We start from the raw sequence: 19,125 nt of genomic DNA, 5'->3' as shown, positions 1-19,125 counted from the left end.
GTGATGGTGGAAAAAGTCGGTGAACTCTCGGAATTAATAACTGGTTTAACTTCCTTTGGCAGGAATGACTCAATGAGCTCTTCCAGTAGCTGTGGGTCAGACCTACACAATGTTCAGGAGGAGGTTTGGACCATTCTTCCTGCAGAACTGCTCCAGCTCAGTCATATTCTCAGGAGGTCTGATGTGAGCAGCTCTTCATGTTGGTATGCAGAGTCCTTTTAACACCATACACAGTGCTGCATGTTCTTCCAACACAATTCAACCTTAGTCTCAGCACTTTCCAAAAGATTTTCTCAGTAGTGCTGTGGAGCATCAACTTCAGATGTGGAGTGATGTTTTTTGGGGAGAACAGTTTCTCCCTCTGTGGTGTCCTGTCATGGACACTGTGCTCCATGCAACCAAACCTCAAAATGTCTGAGTGTGTTTTGTATAAGTCAGAGTAGCTCTAACCCACACTTCCAATCTGATTTCATTGACTGGACTCCAGATTTCCTATCTTTTGTTAACGTCACTAAGGCACCAACTACAGACACAGTGTGGGTGAATTTTTATTATGCTGGTACACATGCTTAGAATATAAAATAGAAGAAATAAAAGGAAAGAGTGAGGAGTAATTAATGCCAGGCTTAAAAACACTGTTTGACTGACCTCAGCTGAAGGTTTCAGTCTAAGAGTTATGCTGTGTTCACTTTAACCACTGGAGGTCAGCAAATATGTGATTTTTAACTGGTGTTACTTTTACTTTTTAAGTTAGGCTATGGATGTTCCCTCCCAAGTGACTGACATGCAGCTCATTGGTAGTGAGTGTGTTTCTAATCCTGTGTGTGGATATTTAGGTCTATATTTCTTCTTTATTGTGGCCATCTCTGGTTTTGTGGTTGCATGTTCAACAGTGACTGGCTGTACATATAGCTGTGATCCCATGAAAGACTCACAACCTACTACAAGACTACCAGCAGGAAAAAATATGTTTAAAAAGTTGCTGCTCCTCAACCCATTCATACACATTACCCTGAAAATCATCCCTGTCCTGCCCCAGCTAAATATCCAGTGGGACCACCAGGGCCCTCCCAGACAATACCCAAAAGAAATATGGAGAGTAGCTGGTATTGGATGTTCAGTGGTATCAGAAGCATACACCCACTCAGGATGATAACCTACTCTACCCACCCTCTCTTCTGCTCACAGTAGAGCCAGCTGTATGAGCAGTAAGATATGCAGATGTCTGATTCTTTCCCATGCCATAGGACCCTCACAGACACTAGACAACATCAGCCCTTACACTAGTCTGACTGCAACCTGGAGGGGACCCCATATAGATGAATTCAATATTTTAGATGGATCGGAGAACACATCTGTGAGAAAGCATTCTCCACCCATCTGACGATGGTTACAACATGGTAAAATCCATTGCAATCACTTCAAGCAGCCTGAGGGTTGACAAACATCCTAATGTTGTGAAGCCTTAGCTGTGGTACTCTAAAGAAAATACAGTGTTCACAGGCTTTACACTGAAAAGACAAAGCCTAGAATGGAACCTGTGTCCAACAGGTTCCCGTTATTGTACTGTCACTGTCAGTGCAGTGAATTACAGGTCAGGCCAGACCACCTGCAAGTGGTTAAATCATAGCTGACACAATAGCACCTTAAGGTGGTCGATGCTTCGTTACCTAATCACAGAGTCATGCCTGTTAAGAGTGTCCCTGTGTCAAAATGTTTGAGGACTTTTGGTATGTCTATTTTGTGCTTAGCCTGAATTTGACATATCCAGAAGTTCAGTTTTTCTGTCAAATAACTAAGGAAAAACTGGCAAAGTATTCCTGATACTATTTCATCATAGAAAAACTCTGAAGAGAAAGTAGGGGTTTCGAGTGTTAAATGGAGATCCAACAACTCGCGTCTCAGTGCACTTGATTCCATAACACTGCGCCCTCCCGCGACCCGTAGACAAGTGCCTTCCCTCAGACTTGGATCTAGTCAGACCCAACCCACCCAAGTTCGGCTGCTGGTGCGCACGCCGCACATAATATCTTTATGCTATATTTTCCCCTTAACGGTAACGACACCGAAGTCAGTCAAAAATAAGATGCCTTTGCCTGTGCAAGTGTTTAACTTTCAGGTAAGTCTTAGCCACCACTGTTTATGTCATTTTCAACCAGCGAAGATTGCTGGAAGCTGAACATGTATCCTCAGTACCAGTGGAGTAACCTTAGCTAGCTGTCAGTTAGCTAGGTTTAGCTATAGAAACAACAGCTGTCATGGTTAAATAACGCGATTTAAGAGCACACAGCATCATTAGTTTGTAATTTTATATTACGCATATAAATAATTTGAGGATTGCCTTAAAAGTGTAGTTTTAAAATAGGCTAAATTTGCCTGCTGTAGTTTCCTTCATACCTTAGATACAGTGCATCGTAGTGAAAGAAAACGAAGCAGTAGCTACTGGATGAGATATTTGTTGAGATAATCACTGCTTGGACCATTGAATTATGTCGAATTTAGCAATGTCCCTCAAAATTTGTGTTGCATATTGTGTTGCATCAAATGCACAAAGCGTTTGAAACGGACAAATTGTTTTAATGGAGTCTGGAAATGAAGGCTAACAACTGGTTGAAGGCCTCCTTTGGCTAATAACATCAACAGTGACGGTAACGGCGTTGCTGTAATGGTAACATACCTTGGCGGAACAACAAACGCTTTTAGTTAGCTGTTACAGAAGTAAACACATCGTTAACTGTATTCTTCAGTCGCTGCCTAAAACAGCGTGGACTGAAGAACGATTTGTGTTTATCATTGTATCCTGCAGCTAAAGAAAGATAGCACTGCTAAGCTAACTTCCTGTTGTTGCAGTCTGTCATATCTAATTAACAGCTGGTATTGCCATATGTGTAGCCATTAATAGTGCTTTAGCAAGAAGCTTCTCTTACCAAAGGTAGCGATATTTCAAAGCTTGTAACCAATGTCTGAATGTAACGCTACCTTCCACTTCACCAGCCTGTTAGCGTGTTAAAATGCTAACATAGCTAACTCAATGCTAACGTCCCTTTAGGAATCCAGCATTAATGTTTTACCTTTCATAATGCCAACCACACATTCTGTTTAGAACAAGTCAAATGACCTGCTGTGAATGATTGTTGTTCATTGTTAGATTAGCATACATACTGCACACCATTGAACAGGTCAATGTTTTCAGTACAACTACACTACTCACAATAAGTTAGTGATATTGTTATTTACATGAGTGCCCCAATATGTAAGGCAGTGAGACCATTACGTGGAAAACACAAAATGAGGTGTGTCTATTACCCCAATACAATTGCCTCCCTATCCCAGAAATCTCTGAAGTGTATGTATGACATCCACTGAGTCACAATATCCCTAACTTATTGTGAGTAGTGTAATTTCTACATCACCATTCACCAGTACAGAAATGCTTAGCGATGCAAGCCAGCTTCTGAAGCTGTTTTCATAATTGCACTGAGGTCCCGACAGTTATTCAGTAATGGCAGAAAACAGTTAATTACATTGAAATTCATTTTGTTTTATGTGTAAATCCCGTGAACACTATTAATTTAAAATCTACTGTTCAAAACTTCTGTGGAGGGTAAAGTGATACAGTGACGTTTGTGGCATGTTGCAAGATCAGGCACCTGGAGCCTGTACTACAAAGAGAGATTGAGGGGTTAGCCTGCACTCTTTGGACATATCTCAGGTGTTCTGATGTCATGAAGCTGGCTTACTTTAACTGGTGCAGATCACCATGGTAACTAATGCTGCGTGACTCACCTGCTCCTGACCAGGTTAACTTCAGAGGGTCAGATCAAAACTTGCTAGCCACCTGACCACTAACCTGTCACATCTCTTGAAAGACTGAGCCACCGTTCTTACAGAATCCTGACATAGACATAAATAAGTTTACAATAAAGCCACAAATAATGAAGATATTTATATAGATATATAATATAATATGTAACAGATATTTTTATACCTCAGTAGAATCACACTGCTGTTCTAAGCCTTGCATGTGTTCATTGCCATTTTAAAACAGAGCTTCTAACAAACAGAAACACTCAGTAAATAAAAACATATTGACCAATCCAGCTGCATTTTAATTGTGTTTAATGATCCCTTCAGTTCTAACAGTGCTGATGCTTTTAGTCTATTCTTCCATCACTGCAGCTCAGTGACATGAGGAGACTTTGTGATGATAATTATTATATTCTAGTTAAGTGACACTATTCTTTCTATTTCACCTTGTTGAATGTCCCTTTCTGCTGTGGCTGTAAGCAGACTTACTGACAGATATATCACAGTTTCACCTCACCTCATATTTGGCACTTCATTCATTCTGAAGACGTTGCTTGTAATTAACAACCCCACCTCTGTCACATGAACACACTCTTAGCTGGATAGGAAAACCCAGAGTTACCTGAGCCAGTCCATGGTACAGGGGATCCAGGATGGCAGATGTTAGGCTCAGTGAAGCCTTGTTCAGGTTAACAAGCAGCATCAGCTGCTCTAAACTCTTCATCATTCCATCTCACAGCATCATAACAAATAAATTTGTTTATTGGAAAACTGACATAAGTCATCTTCTCAATGCTTACTAAATCTATGAGCCCTCTTATTACAGTGCTGTTTGCTGCAATTTTATTTTGATGTCATGAAGCTGGATGTTGTCCAGATCTTGCAGTGTGCAAACTCTGTGCCTGGTGTGTTTCTCTCAGGGGTCTGTGGAGCCTATGCAGATTGATGCAGACCCCCAGGAGGACCAGCAGAATGCGCCAGATACCAACTACATAGTGGAGAACCCGACACTGGTACTGACCTGACAGACTTTCATACCCACATACTTACTTAAACACTAATGGTGTAACGGTTTGTCCATATAGAGTAATTATTTGTGTGATACCTTTGTGGCAGTGATGTAAAGCCCTGTTGTTAAAAGATTTAAATCACTGATGATTTAAATCAGAAGATGAGAATCCTCTGAGTGATCTCACATTTTGTCAGTCGAATCACTGCATTTTTTCCCCAGCTGCATCACTGCAGTGCAGGAGAAAAACATGAGAGGCTGTAAACCTTCAGAGTCTGTCTCAAAGTTACCAACTGTGAGGGGAAACATCTACTGCGATGTTCTCATCTCCAGTTCTGAATGCCCTAACATAATGTCACCTGAACATTTTACAGGAGCAGCTGTTGGCATTGTTTTAATGAGAACTCTCACCCGTCCCTCATCCTGTGTAGGACCTGGAGCAGTATGCAACCAGCTACAGTGGATTAATGCGCATTGAGAGGCTTCAGTTCATTGCTGAGCATTGCCCTCAGCTCCGAGTGGAGGCCCTGAAGATGGCCCTCACCTTTGTCCAGAGAACCTTCAATGTCGACACTTATGAAGAGATCCACCGCAAACTCACTGAGGCCACACGGTATAGTTAATGATCCCCTGGCATCAGGATCTTGTTTTTGGAGAGATCAGCTTTGAGAACCAGGTTATGTTAGATTATGTTATTAGCTTTCAGGTTAACTTTGACACTTTGAATCTTACAGGAGCTTAAAAATCTGTAACTTAACGTATAGCATATCATCATATGAAAATGATGATGTCGTTTTTACTGGGCTCTGTGCCAAACAAACACGTCCCCTTACATGCGGAGTATATGATTTGTTGGCTGGGGTATCTCCGTACCACCACAGTGCTTCATTTATAATGGATAATGGGATGTTCCAGCTCCTGCGATGTGGATTTTGTTCTTGGCCATATTACGATTTCACACAGGGAAACCTATGTTGTATGAGCTCTGCAATTAAAAGCCTCCATATTGAAACGGCAGTCAATAGGATACATTGTTTGACAAGGTACTAACAACCAATCACATCACAGAAATTAACCTGTTTCTAACCAGTCACATGGCAGTCTTTAAGGAATGGACATCCCAGTTCCCCAAGCACACACAGTAGGGTTGGTATTGTGACATCTTAACTTTCAAGTGTGCAGACCAAACATGATGTTGATCTGCACAGTGAAGATGATTCATTCTGATAAACATAACAGCACATAAGCTCCTAGTCTGCTATTTAATCCATGTATAATGTATATATTGTATATGAAATATATATTTGTGTGTGTGTGTGTAGTATATATATATATATATATATATATATATATATATATTTTTTTTTTTTTTTTAATCTCTAGGGAAGTACAAGGTGTGCCGGACACAGTACCTGAAGGTGGGGTTGTTCCTCCTCCCTTGGACTCAGCGTGGGCCGAGTCCACCAGGAAAAAGGCTCTGCTCAAACTGGAGAAACTGGATACTGATCTCAAGAACTACAAGGGAAACTCCATCAAAGAAAGCATCAGGTATGATAACAGAAGCTGTGGTGTCTGTAAGTTTAGCATCAGTGATTTTACAGAAAACCTGTAGAACTTTTTTCCCACTAATCATGAATTTTCCATTTAACAAGAAGATGAAAGTGTAATGAAATGAGTAAATGTTAATGGGGTAAAGCCAAGAATTGAAGATTTCAGTTAAAATGGGGTCATAGAGCAGTAAATAATGGGATGGGGTAAGAGAAAGACAACATTGCAAATACACAGTCTACGTCAAAATGTAAGTAGTAGTAATAGAGTAGAGTAAAGTGTAACAAGGTTCGTGGTTGTTGCAGTTAGTTATGCTGGCTTGGCTGAGGAGCTGCTTGTGGAGCCTGGCTGTTCACTGCTCAGTCTTCTCTTAAAGTGACCCTCTGTCTCTGCCCCTACAGTTAGAAACAATTTATCTCCCTCTCACCCTCCTTTCATTCTCTCCTTCCTCCCCAGGAGAGGCCATGATGACTTGGGGGACCATTACCTGGACTGTGGTGACCTTAGTAACGCCCTCAAGTGCTACTCCCGAGCCAGAGATTACTGCACCAGTGCTAAGCATGTCATTAACATGTGTCTGAATGTCATCAAGGTACAGCAGAATGAACAACAACATGGCTCTGCTGCACTCATGTCATACGGCAGTAATCACATAATAATTAGTGATTTGAGTTATGAGGGATTGTTATTCTTCACTGGTTTCATTTTCATGTAAACATATCACTCATTACACTTGTCCTCAAACCTCAGTTTGCTGAGGATGTTTACAAACTCATCAAACTTCGTATGTGAACAAGTAAAATCCTCTGCTCTGTGCCCTCAGGTTAGTGTTTACCTCCAGAACTGGTCCCATGTACTGAGCTACGTCAACAAGGCAGAATCCACACCAGAGATAGCAGAGGTGAGCACCACCATCTCACAGCAGAGGTCAGAGGTCTCACTCTGATCATATACTTCAGCATCCAGACTGAGTTTAATATGCTGTGCGACCTTTAACGCAACTAAAAGATATTAGTATATTATTATTATTATTATTATTATTATTATTATTATATAGTATTGTTGCTAGATAGACCATAAATGTTTCACAATGAGAGAGAAACCTATTCATTTAACCATTTTTGGAAACAAGGTGAAGTTTTATTTCCAGGCTTTTTTGGTTCCTCTGAGCTTGTCACTGCGATGATGAACGCCTTCAGCTGATGCCATTTCTGTTTCTTTATGTTCAGCAAAGAGGAGAGCGAGATAGCCAAAATCAAGCAGTCCTCACCAAGTTAAAGTGTGCTGCAGGTAAGACAGCGTTACGCTCTGATGCTAACGTCACTCACTACAACCTGAAGTTGAATTTAGTTCATCATAACTGTGTTTGATCAGCTGTGAAGTTGCTGCCTGTTGGCCATGGCTGCTCATGTCAAATATGGATACACTGATTTTTCACACTGTCATATGAAAGAGACTTTAAAGAGTTGCCACTAACAGCTACAGCAGAGCAGTTATGTATCCTTTTTGACAGATATAGTGGTTTGTATTAAGTCTTTGCTGTTTGTTGGTGTTTTCAGGCCTTGCAGAGTTGGCCTCTCGAAAATACAAACCAGCTGCCAAGTGCTTCCTGCAGGCTTCTTTTGACCACTGTGACTGTCCAGAGGTGAGCTGATGTCAGCAAATGGTACCATGGTGCATTTTAGATCCATACTGGATCCTAAGAAATCTGTTCCTCAAGTGATCAATTTTATACAAAAATGCATTCCAGAGTTCAGCTGAAGCTAATATGAGGTTTCAGCAGTCTGTGTCAGCCGAGTCAAGTTAGCATCACTGCCCATGAGTTATGTTCTAAATAGGCTGTTAAATACTCATTTAATTTGTCAACCTGATATTCCCTCAGCTGCAGTTTGCACAGAATGAGATGAACTGTGGATTTTGTATCCGATGACTTACACTGGTATTCCTCCGCTATAGACAGTACATCATTGTCAGTTTAGTATTGCTTTAAGATAGACTTAAAATGTGAACTGTTCTTTAGAAGATAAATAAGATAGATCTGATCACAGCTCAACACAGAACTCACAAAGGTGTAGTATGGTCTCATTGTATTTAGAATTGTCATACAGAAATTTTCTTCTTTGTATTTAAAAATGTTTATAACACACTGGACATGTATGTGTGACAACTTACTGAGTTACTGAGTAAAAAGCCCACATGACCAGAAATATATTTTCTTCACATCGCCTGACACAAACCTAAACACAAAGTTGAAGGTGATGTGTAAGTGATTGTGTGTGTGTGTGTGTGTGTGTGTGTGTTTTTTTTTTTTTTTTTTAGTTTATTGACACCCCCCCCCAACTTGACCCCCACTATTTTGTAGCTTTATTTAACACATGCTGGTATACTGCTTTGAAAGCCAGGACTTTAACTTCTCCAGTGTACTGTCCAGTGTGCGTGTGTGCGTGACTCCTTGACACACACACACACACACACACACACACACACACACGCACACACACACACTGGTTTAATCTTAAATAACACATTGAAACTGAAATGTAGTGGAGTAGAAGTATGATGTGTCAAAGTGTAGAAATACTCAAGGTTCCTCAGTATTATACTACTCTTAATTACAGTGCACTCCACTTCCTGTATTTTATAATGTGAGGGTGCATTAGTATTTAATTCCGTACCATTAAATCATGATATTTACCTGCCTTGTTTTTGTCCTTACTGTCTTTTATGATGGTAATAATAATGATGTGTGTGTGTGTGTTCCCTGCAGCTTCTGTCACCTAGTAATGTAGCTGTGTATGGAGGCTTGTGTGCTTTGGCCACATTTGACAGACAGGAGCTCCAGCGTAACGTCATCTCAAGCAGGTAGGAGGTAGAAGTTGAATAAATACTGAGTGAAACACGTCTCAGTACATTTAATGAACAGAAATCTGTATCCATAACCTTTTTCTGTCCTCAGCTCCTTCAAGTTATTTCTAGAGTTGGAACCTCAGATTCGTGACATCATCTTCAAGTTCTACGAGTCCAAGTACGCGTCCTGTCTCAAGCTGCTGGATGAAATGAAGGTTAGAGCAGAAACCTTTGTGTTCAGACTGTACACAGTGTAGTTATGAAGGAGTGACTGTCACTGGACAGAGGTTACAGGAGCACATGACACTGACAGTATATCATGTGATCATTTAGAGCTTATGTATGACTGTTGTGTTTCCTCCAGGATAACCTCCTTCTGGACATGTACCTGGCCCCGCACGTCAAGACACTGTACAGCCAGATCAGGAACAGAGCCCTCATTCAGGTGAGACAGATACTGTGTACACCACTTTCCTATCTTCTACCTATGAAATGAATGGTAATAACTTTAGTGTAAGTTTTGGAGAGCAAGTAACTACTGTGTAATAGCATGACAAACATGTGACAAGTGTGTGTGTGTTTGTGTGTGTGTGTGTGTGTGTGTGTGTGGTGTGTGTGTGTGTGTGTGTGTGTGTGTGTGTGTGTGTTCAGTATTTCAGCCCCTATGTGTCAGCAGACATGACTAAGATGGCTCAAGCCTTCAACACCACAGTAGCAGCTCTGGAAGACGAGCTCACTCAGCTCATACTGGAGGGGCTCATCAACGCACGGATCGACTCTCATAGCAAGGTGAAAACCCCACTCATGTGAAAATGTTGAAATGAGTCATTCCTCCTTTGAATCACTACAAACTGGCACTCTGACATATTGGTAGATCCTCTATGCGAGGGATGTGGACCAGAGGAGCACCACATTTGAGAAGTCGCTCCATATGGGCAAAGAGTTCCAGAGACGAGCCAAAGCCATGATCCTCCGAGCAGCTGTGCTGCGCAACCAGATCCATGTCAAGGTAATTAAAAACATTTTTTTTCTCTTTATCATAGGCTTTACTGGAACTTATTTATCTGAGCAGCAGTTGAATATTAAACAGTTAGACAACCACCCTGCCAAAGTAGTGAATTAACGCTCATGACTCAGAATTTCACTTGTTACTACTGTTCCAAGTATGACAATGGTTTGAACACAAATTCTAGGTCTTAATCTTGACTCTGATTGTGATTGTCTTAGAAACGTACAGACCTGTGTCTACTGACCCGAAAAAATGTCAAACTCTACTGTGTGAATGAAAAAGAACACAGACACATGTATGCAACGTTTATGGAGCTTTACATTTAATAGTCACACATTACAGCACAGGCTGCATTAAAATTGAGATAGTATTTTAATTACCATTAACAATTAAGTGTATTATGCAGATGCACTGTACACTGTGTTATAATTCCCATACATTCACAGACACATTTGTATTAAAGGATAACTCTGTTACAGTGGTACTCTAATGCTGAAAGTCTTCCTCCAGTCAGAGTGTGTTTCAATAATTGTAACTTAATGTGAAGTTGAGCTTCACTGTGCAGGATGATGTTTGTTTTCTGTTGAAAGGTAGGTCGTGCACCTACAGGTGATGTGGAAACTTGAAACCTTCTGTGCACACACACACACACACACACACACACACACACACTGAGAATAGGCTTGAGAGTGAAGAAGGAGACATTTTGTGACATGTAGTTAAACTTTAGAGGTAACAAATATTTGCATATTTATAGATTCAGTTAATAACATGTAAATTCTTGAATTATGGCCATAAACGTGCTTTGTGAGGCTCAGTGACCCCGACCTTTTGACTTTCCACCACCTAATTCTAGTCCGTTCATTCTTGAGTCCAAGTGAGTGTTCATGCCAAATTTGAAGAAATTTCTTCAGGCTGTTACTTGAGATATTGTGCTCACAAGAGTCGGTGCCGAGGCATAAAAAAACATGCTGTGTTCCTGACACAATACAATACACAATCACATGTGAAGGAGAGACTGTCAGTCATCTTCACGTGGCCTCCTTTGTCATTTCTGATTATACACCAGTTAATATAACAACGGTATTGATGATCACAAATGATGGTTCTGCAGCTTTGAATAGGAACTCAGTGATACAGCACTGATATTAAACTGAGTGCCTGACTTGTACTGCTTCTCCGTCTCAGTCTCCACCCAGAGAAGGCAGCCAAGGTGAACTGACACCAGCCAACAGCCAGACCAGGATGAGCACCAACATGTGAGGAGGAAGCCCTCCTTGTGGTCTGCACACTGACTCTGCTGACGTACTGGAGGGGAGGAACCACCCATGCATCGACACCAACCCCAACCACCCCACCCTCTGTTTCTCAGCTAAAGACGAAAACAACACCATGTAAAGACTCTAATGTTCTCAAATGATCTCTCTTCTCCCTGTAAGACGAGATGGGGAGTAAAAGCTTTTGTTGGTCTGATGTGGAGATTTGGACAAGATGAAAATGTTCTTTTGATGAAAGTGCAGCACTTACGCTCTAAGTTACTGGTAGGAGATGCACTTTGTTCTGCTTACACGTGATGGAGGCCTCATTAACAGATACAAGGTTTTAAAATAAAAACACCTACCAAAACATATACTTACTGGTCTTTTTATATATTAGCTATGTTTTCTGTAACACATCTTCAATTAATGTAATAGCTGTAACTTACTGATTTGGGCCAAATAAGAGGTAGGATCCTCTGTCAGAGCCTTTAGCTGCAGTGTAAGGTTTAGAGCTGTATTATCTGGAATACCATCACGTGGTCTCTTTGCTCTCCACACTGCAGCTGAAACTGCAACCTGTGGATGTAGAAATCACCTCAAAGCAACTACAGACGACTATCTGAGGGTTAGCTTAAACCTCCTCGCCTGCTTCAACTATTTCTGTAGCTGAAGTCATTTCAAACATTTTTTTTTAAGTTCAAATTTTTTTACACTAAATCAAACAAAGACTAACAAATTTGTCAAACTAATGCTTTTGTGTAATTATGTTTCAAAGGTGTCACTTTTGCCTTCAGTCATTTTTGACTGCAGATAGAGGCTCACTGATTTTCTGACAAATGTAGTCAATTCATCTGCTGTAAAATGATATGTAGTTTTAACAGCAACTCACTGTTACTGTGTTGGATATTTTGTTGTTATGAGCAAACATGTCCAACAACACCTTCAGGGAGAATACTGCTTGAGGAGTGTAGTGGCAGGTGTAATGTGAATCGTTCAATCATCTGAGGCCAGGAGTCCGAAAAAAGAACCTCACATGTGAGGCTGATTCCTATTGAAACTAATGTAAGCTAATGTATTTGACACATCACCGATACAGCAGTAGAAGTTACTCTAGGGTCTAAATGAGATATAATTTACATTTGTATTGGATTGCATTTTTGTGATAAAAGTGTGACAAGACTACTGAGACTGCAGCTGATAAAACACACATATACATTGTTCCAGTGGTTTCTTTCTGCAGCAGTTCACAGTATGGGCACTGGTGTTATAAAGTTATAAAGTTCCTTTGAATCACCTGTATGGGTAAACCTTAAAGGGTGACTTCATTTTAAGTTTTGTTTAGCTTTGAAGCTTTAAATAAATCTAAGCTCATTTTAACAACAATCAGGTCCAGGTTTTTAAATCCTTGTAAATGCTGGTTTAGTTGAACCTGTTTCTGTCAGCAGCTCAAACAGCTGAGGACAAAGATGGGACAGAGCAGAGCTGCTCTTATTCCACTGCGCACCACTGGCCCTCAGTGTGTATGGCAGTCAGAGTAAAGATGAAACAAACAACTGAGATCAATACATACTCACAAACTGATCAAAACAACACAGGACATTATTTTGGAATCTTTTAATTTGAACCTTTCCAGTGTTAACACCCTAATACTGCATGTGCATTAGAACAATCCTCTACAGGGTCTCCCTTCGACAGTTGGTTCAGTTGAGAATTGAAGGCACGCAGATGAAGCTACAAAAGGAGGACAACACTGTAGAGGAACTCTTCTCTTTTTCTGGGGTTTAAGTGCTCAAACACAAAATAAAGTGACAACACACCGAGTGAAGCAATACAGTAACACCGACTTTACAAGTCCAAAGTAAAACTCAAACAGACAGAATGGGCTTATAGGTACTGTGTTCATCTTTGTCAAATCAGAATGTTTTTCTATCCAGGGAAGTATTAGGCTCTCATCACTAATGGAATAACGTTGAATGGTTGTTTAGTATGTGTGACTGTGCGTGAGAGTGGAGCCTCCTGGTTGTGATAGGAAGGAGTGGAGTGACGGTGGAATGTGGATGAACCTCTGCTGACTTCAGTAGGCATGGTCAGCCACAAACAGAGACTCCTGAGCTGCTGCTCCCTTGTCTCCAGAGGACACATACTTCCCCAGAGCTGCCTGGCTGTTATTCTGAGGACAAAAACAAAGCAAAACTTAGTCTAGTTATTTCATTATGTTTATAAAAAGCTCATGGCCTTGGAACTCTTGTATGACTGTAAAAAAGTATGGACTCACATCAATGCAGATTAAGATGACAGATTATTTAAGACTATACAAGGGATATTCATTATGTAAGCGCAATATAAGATGAAATAAGGTATTAGAAGTAGTTTTGGCACAGGAGCCCTTTAATAAGACAGAGCTGAAAGATCAGGTAAATATGCAGCAGCCACCTTAATGCCCTTATCACTTCAGTTTATACTGTGCTTGAGTGGTGCATATAACCAAATACACTTGACATTAATCAAATGACCTCAAGGTAAGTAGTGAACCTGAGGTTCCTGGCCCTGACAGCAGGTGCTCGCTTTGTGTGGCTGCTAATCCAGCCTCGTCGTCCTGTAGCAGCCAGTCTCTTGTTATTGGCTTTAAGACTATAGTGCTGAGATGATGGGCTAAACACAAAGATGTAGCACAATAGCAATGAGCTACATCCCCTGTGGTTCTATGACTGATTCTCTTCCCTCCAAAACCCAATCTCACCAGTAACATACATATAAAAATATAAGATGTGATCCAGTGGTAATTTACGGGAAACTCTCCAACAGTACAACAGCTCCAACTCAACATTAAAATACTGGGCTGTTAATGTTGGTTCTTCATAAAATGTCTCACTTCTTATAAATGGCTAATTACTGATCTCAAGCACTATTTACTATTGTGTATTATGTATTATATACATTTTCAAACTATAGCTAAAGCCAGTAGCTGTGGAATTAAATTAGACATCAATGGATCAGTAATAACATTCTCATAACTCAATGTATACATTGAATTTAATTCTCTGACATGTTAATGAGTGATTTTACCTTTGACCTCTATATATTGGTGATTACACATCTATACTTTTACTTCAGTAGATATATATGTCAGTGAGCAAGTAGTGAAGCTGAGCCCCTTACATCTGTCTGACAGGTACAGAGGCACAATGCACAACCCAGAGAGAGTAGTGAGAGGATTCTGTTAAAGGTCTGTGCTGTGTAGGGTTGAAAAGGCTGTTAATAATGAGTCCTCCCTCCTTACCAGAGCTCTCTTGATGTACTCCTCCTGGCAGGCCTTGCCGTTCTCCTTCTTGCCTCCCCAGGCCTTCAGTGCTGAGGCCTGCAGGGCCCGGCCGTAGGAGAAGGTGAGGGCCCAGGGCCGGTGCAGGGGACACTGGTTGATTGCGTTCAGATTGATGGTGGCCTCCTCCTCACTCTGGCCACCAGACAGAAAGGTCACACCTGGGGGGGGGGACGAGGAGAAATGCACAGCAGGAGGGTGAGGTAGAAAATAGAGTATACTTGTGATAACCATATGTACATGTATCTATATATCCATCTCACCTGGCACAGCCGGGGGGACAGTGCGACGCAGGGCAGTGACAGTTGCCATGGCAATCTCTTGAGGGCTGTACTTTCTGGGGCAGGAGTGTCCAGCAGTCACCATGTTGGGTTTGAGCAGCGTGCCCTCCAGATAGACATGGTGGTTGGACAGTGCCTTGTAGACAGCTGCCAACACCTGAGACAGAGAAGAACACCTGTTTCTATTCCCTTAGATTCACTTCATAAACACAGTCACACATTGTGCTGTGCAGAGGATGACTGCTGTGGCTTGTAAAGTCACATGTAAGATTCTCTTTGGTGCCCCTGAATGGAAGTATCAGAAAGGTTTATGCACATTAAACCTAGGATACTGTATGTACATATACCTAAGCAGCTGACATGGCTAAAAGAGCAGACGGGTGGCAGTGTGTCTGAAACACCCCTACAACCTTTGGATGGATTACCACATTCATTCACACTGGTGATCCCACAAACCTGAATGTTTTGTGAGCATAAAATGCTCAAAGGTGGGAAAATGTAATGGAAATTCACCCTGTGCTGTGACTTTTGTTAACACACTTTCAGTCTCTGCAAACAGCAGACTGCTGGTGCCTTACCCAATGTCCAAGGACAGAAGATAAGATGGCCTGAATCACTCTGTTATCCTCTAAGATGCTGTTTTTGTAATGTGTAATGTGAGTTACACATTACACACAGTCACCTCCTTTGCTCTGTGCTCATTCACACACCTCATGTACTTAAATGTGCTGTGAGTTCATCTGCACATGCTGAATCAAACTTACAGGAAGACAAGAGTTGACTTTGTGTCATAAGGAACTGCCACCACAGTGCTTTGTGATTAGTGCTACTACTAAACATCACCATATTATCATTTTAAGCATGTTAGCATGCTGATGTTAGCCTTTATCTCTTGTGCTGCTGAGCCAATGTCAGAGTCACAGAGAGTCACTTGCATGGCTGTAGACACAATTAGTCTGATATAACACTGATAGTGAACAGGTGCAGAGGAAGGAGGGCAATGAACGCCCTCGTAACTGTGTTTGATGGGTGAGCAGTGTCAAGCTCTGCCCTGTGCTGAGCTCATCTTTTTATGCAAAACAATAACAGTCAGTGCTTTTTGCCATAAATATGCCTCTTAAACAGCTCTTAAATAACTGGTGGTATGTTGTAAATAAATAGAGGGTGTTCTTAGGTTGCTTTGTCAGCTATCTGTTTAAATGCTCTTTGTATGCCTCTGAAGAGATCCACACTAATCGCAGTAGCAGACTTGACTCACTCGATCCTTTACAGTGAAGGAATTCGAGTGAAAATATGCACAACAAGTTATTACATGACACTGCCAAATAGCTGCAACATGTTGGCAGGTGGTGAATAAGATGGTACAATAATGTGTAAAAATTCTGCACTGATTTTTTTGCAGAGGACATTTTAAATCACAGTGGTGTCAACTCTTTCCTGCATAAGGAAGAATCACATTTGCATCCTATCCATCGTATTAGAGGTGGACCGTGATGACAGGCTACTGTTGTTTTAAAGGCCAATCTCAACCATCTGTTTCTGCTGCATCTGTCCCCACTCACCTTCTCAGTCACATACTGGCAGCGCTGCAGGTCGTGGTCACCGTCTGGGAGAATCTCAGGCTCCACAATGGGCACGATGCCATGCTGGGAGGGGCACAGCAGGGGAGAGCGTTAAGTGGTGGATGGAAGAGAACACAGAAACCAGCGTCATGACAACAGACAATAGCACTTCCTCTTTTGGGGTTGTGACTTGTGTACCAACTGTTACACAGTTACCAGATGGGCCAACAGTGTGCTGAGTTGTGTAACAGCGCCTTTGTATATCACTACATTGAGAAAGTTGGTTTTTTAAAATGAGCTGTGCAGCACGGAATGCAAACATACACTGTGTGTGTGTGTGTGAGTGCACGTGTCTAACCATCTGGCAGATGCTGGCGTAGCGGGCCAGGACGTTGGCGTTCTCCATGATGGCCAGCTCGGACGGGGTGGTGGAAGTGATCTTTAACACACAGCGCCACTTGGCAAAGTCAGCACCGTCCTTCTTGTACTGTGCACAGCGCTCATAGAGTCCATCCAGACCTGACAGAGACAGAGCACAGACAGCAGGTCTGAATGATGAGAGAAGCTGTGGACCGCCAAAAACATTTGTGAAGCCTGCGAGTTCTGCTGAGGAGGCACTGTCACAGAAATCCTCCTACTTAAACACAAAGAGACATCTGCATGCAGTCTGAAGTAGCTTAGCTCAGTCACTACATATTAGCAGCTTCTTTCAGAGGGAGAGAAACACACCTCCTACTACCTGAGTGTCAGTATGCATTTACTACATTACAAATGAAACATACATAAGTGCTTCCAAAATCATATTTATCTGATGAGAGGTTTGATATCTCATTTCTTTGTTAAATTAGAAATTTATTTCTAAATATTTCTACCATAACAACTGAGAATTCTCAGTTCTGACTGGCAGGTTCTGACTGGCTCTTAGGTGTGGAAAGAAAACATTTCTTTCTGAGAATAAGATGAGAAGATTGATACTGAAATGTTTCCAACACATAACTGTCCCACCCAAACAAATAAAGTAGATTTTACAGCCTACACGATCAAGATAGGGCACTGGTGGATGCATTTCTGAAGTTAGGCCAGAACCAGGCTAGCTGTTTCCCTCTGCTTCCAGTCTTTATGCTAAGCTAGGCTAATCACGTCCTAGCTACAGCTCCACTCCCTGCTCGGCACTGTCAGTCCTGCATCAGAAGACGGGGAGATGAAGATGTAGAATCTGTGCATGTGGTAGAGGGAGATTTGAATCATCTCTGAGTTATTTAATTGTAAGAAAATAAATGTGATGTGGCGTTTGGTTGCGCTGTCCTGCTGATGGAAAAATTAAATGCGTTACTGAAAACATTCCATGATTCTGAAAATAGCCACTCTACCTAACTACTACTATGAAATATATTTAAACTTGCAGCTAAACTTTTAAACTTTATTTATGTATTGTTGTTTATGCAATAGCTCAGGTGTGTTTATTTTGCATGCTCTTCTGTATCCACTGTGCAGCATCCCTCTATTACACATCCTGATGACAGTAAATCCAATTAGTAATCAATACTCTTTGCTATATGCTGAGGACACAGATGTTCTAGAACAACAGATCGATTGTGTGCTACCAGTGTTTTTTCCTCGTCTTCACTGTGGTAAAGAGCACCTCTGACCTTGAGTGGTGGTCTCTCCGTTGGTGCCGGCGAGGGGAACCACACCCTTGTCCACCTTGATGCCCACCACCGCGCCCTTCTCTTTGACCAGCTGGGGGAAGGGCTTGCCGTCGTCCGTCTTCTGGTAGAGCGTCTCGTGGAAGAAGATGACGCCGCCGATGCAGGGGTTGACCCGGTCGTCGGCGGTGAAGAGGAGCTGGCGGTAAAGCCGTCTGTTCTCCTCCATGTTCTCTGCATTGATGCTCTGGAAGCGCTTGGCCATGCTGCCTGGAGGTGCCAGCAGACAGAGAGAAGATTTGAAATGGAAAACCACTTTATAAAGTGTAGTTTAAAGAACACAGACACAAAACGCTATTAAGTTGCATTGTGGGAAGAGTAGGACCTAATGTCTTTGGAGGTTAAAGGTCAAGATATGTCAACCTCTGCTGCTTCAGTTCTTTTGAAACCTGTCTCTGATTGTGGTTGTTGAACTGCTGTGAGCCATTCAACCACAGTGTGATGTTCTATTCTGAGTTTGCTTCTTTTTAAGAAGTCCTCAAGAAGTAAACCTCTCTAGTATTTCACACTCCTGTGCTTTGTGTCACAGAAATGTGTTTCTGTTTCTTCTCTCTCTATCCTGTTAATCATCTGGAAAGCTCTCAGATGTATCATGAAACTCCTCGGGAGGTCCTAAGGCCAGGTTGAGAATGATTAATAATTCAGGCAAAAACAATTACTCTGTCAAAGGGATCCAAAGTTTTCATCCACATAAACATATTCAAGTGGTGATTGCGACATGTCTTTTAAAGCTCGCTGTAATCATTCGGGTTTTGTGGCTGCAAAGGACAAGTCAATC

At 41.6% G+C, this 19,125-nt stretch overlaps 2 protein-coding genes across 2 annotated transcripts in view; one reads left to right on the top strand and one right to left on the bottom strand.

The window, feature by feature from the left end:
- The first annotated feature begins 1,951 nt into the window (after positions 1–1,951).
- gps1 (G protein pathway suppressor 1) lies at positions 1,952–11,850 on the top strand. Its single transcript, XM_018698001.2, has 14 exons — positions 1,952–2,119; positions 4,728–4,820; positions 5,248–5,429; positions 6,200–6,364; positions 6,821–6,956; positions 7,188–7,265; positions 7,594–7,654; positions 7,924–8,009; positions 9,132–9,226; positions 9,321–9,426; positions 9,576–9,656; positions 9,863–10,000; positions 10,086–10,220; positions 11,409–11,850. Exons 1-14 carry the CDS (start codon positions 2,087–2,089, stop codon positions 11,481–11,483), a joined length of 1,464 nt encoding a protein of 487 aa, XP_018553517.1. The 5' UTR covers positions 1,952–2,086; the 3' UTR covers positions 11,484–11,850.
- Positions 11,851–13,078: 1,228 nt separating this feature from the next.
- Positions 13,079–19,125, bottom strand: part of LOC108898144 (fructose-bisphosphate aldolase A) — a 108,367-nt gene continuing 102,320 nt past the window's right edge. Inside the window, exons 2-7 of the mRNA XM_051073782.1 lie at positions 18,291–18,560; positions 17,000–17,160; positions 16,642–16,725; positions 15,062–15,236; positions 14,760–14,959; positions 13,079–13,649 (exon numbers count right to left, since the gene is read on the bottom strand). Coding sequence (XP_050929739.1) covers positions 13,554–13,649; positions 14,760–14,959; positions 15,062–15,236; positions 16,642–16,725; positions 17,000–17,160; positions 18,291–18,552 — 978 coding nt within the window. The 5' untranslated portion in view covers positions 18,553–18,560 and the 3' untranslated portion in view covers positions 13,079–13,553. The remainder of the gene's footprint in view (positions 13,650–14,759; positions 14,960–15,061; positions 15,237–16,641; positions 16,726–16,999; positions 17,161–18,290; positions 18,561–19,125) is intronic.

The sequence above is a fragment of the Lates calcarifer genome, linkage group LG11 (assembly GCF_001640805.2).
Source record: "Lates calcarifer isolate ASB-BC8 linkage group LG11, TLL_Latcal_v3, whole genome shotgun sequence".
Classification (NCBI taxonomy): domain Eukaryota; kingdom Metazoa; phylum Chordata; class Actinopteri; family Centropomidae; genus Lates; species Lates calcarifer.
The sequence above is the reverse complement of the archived record's forward strand: the minus strand, read 5'-3'. Positions and strand labels throughout refer to the sequence as shown.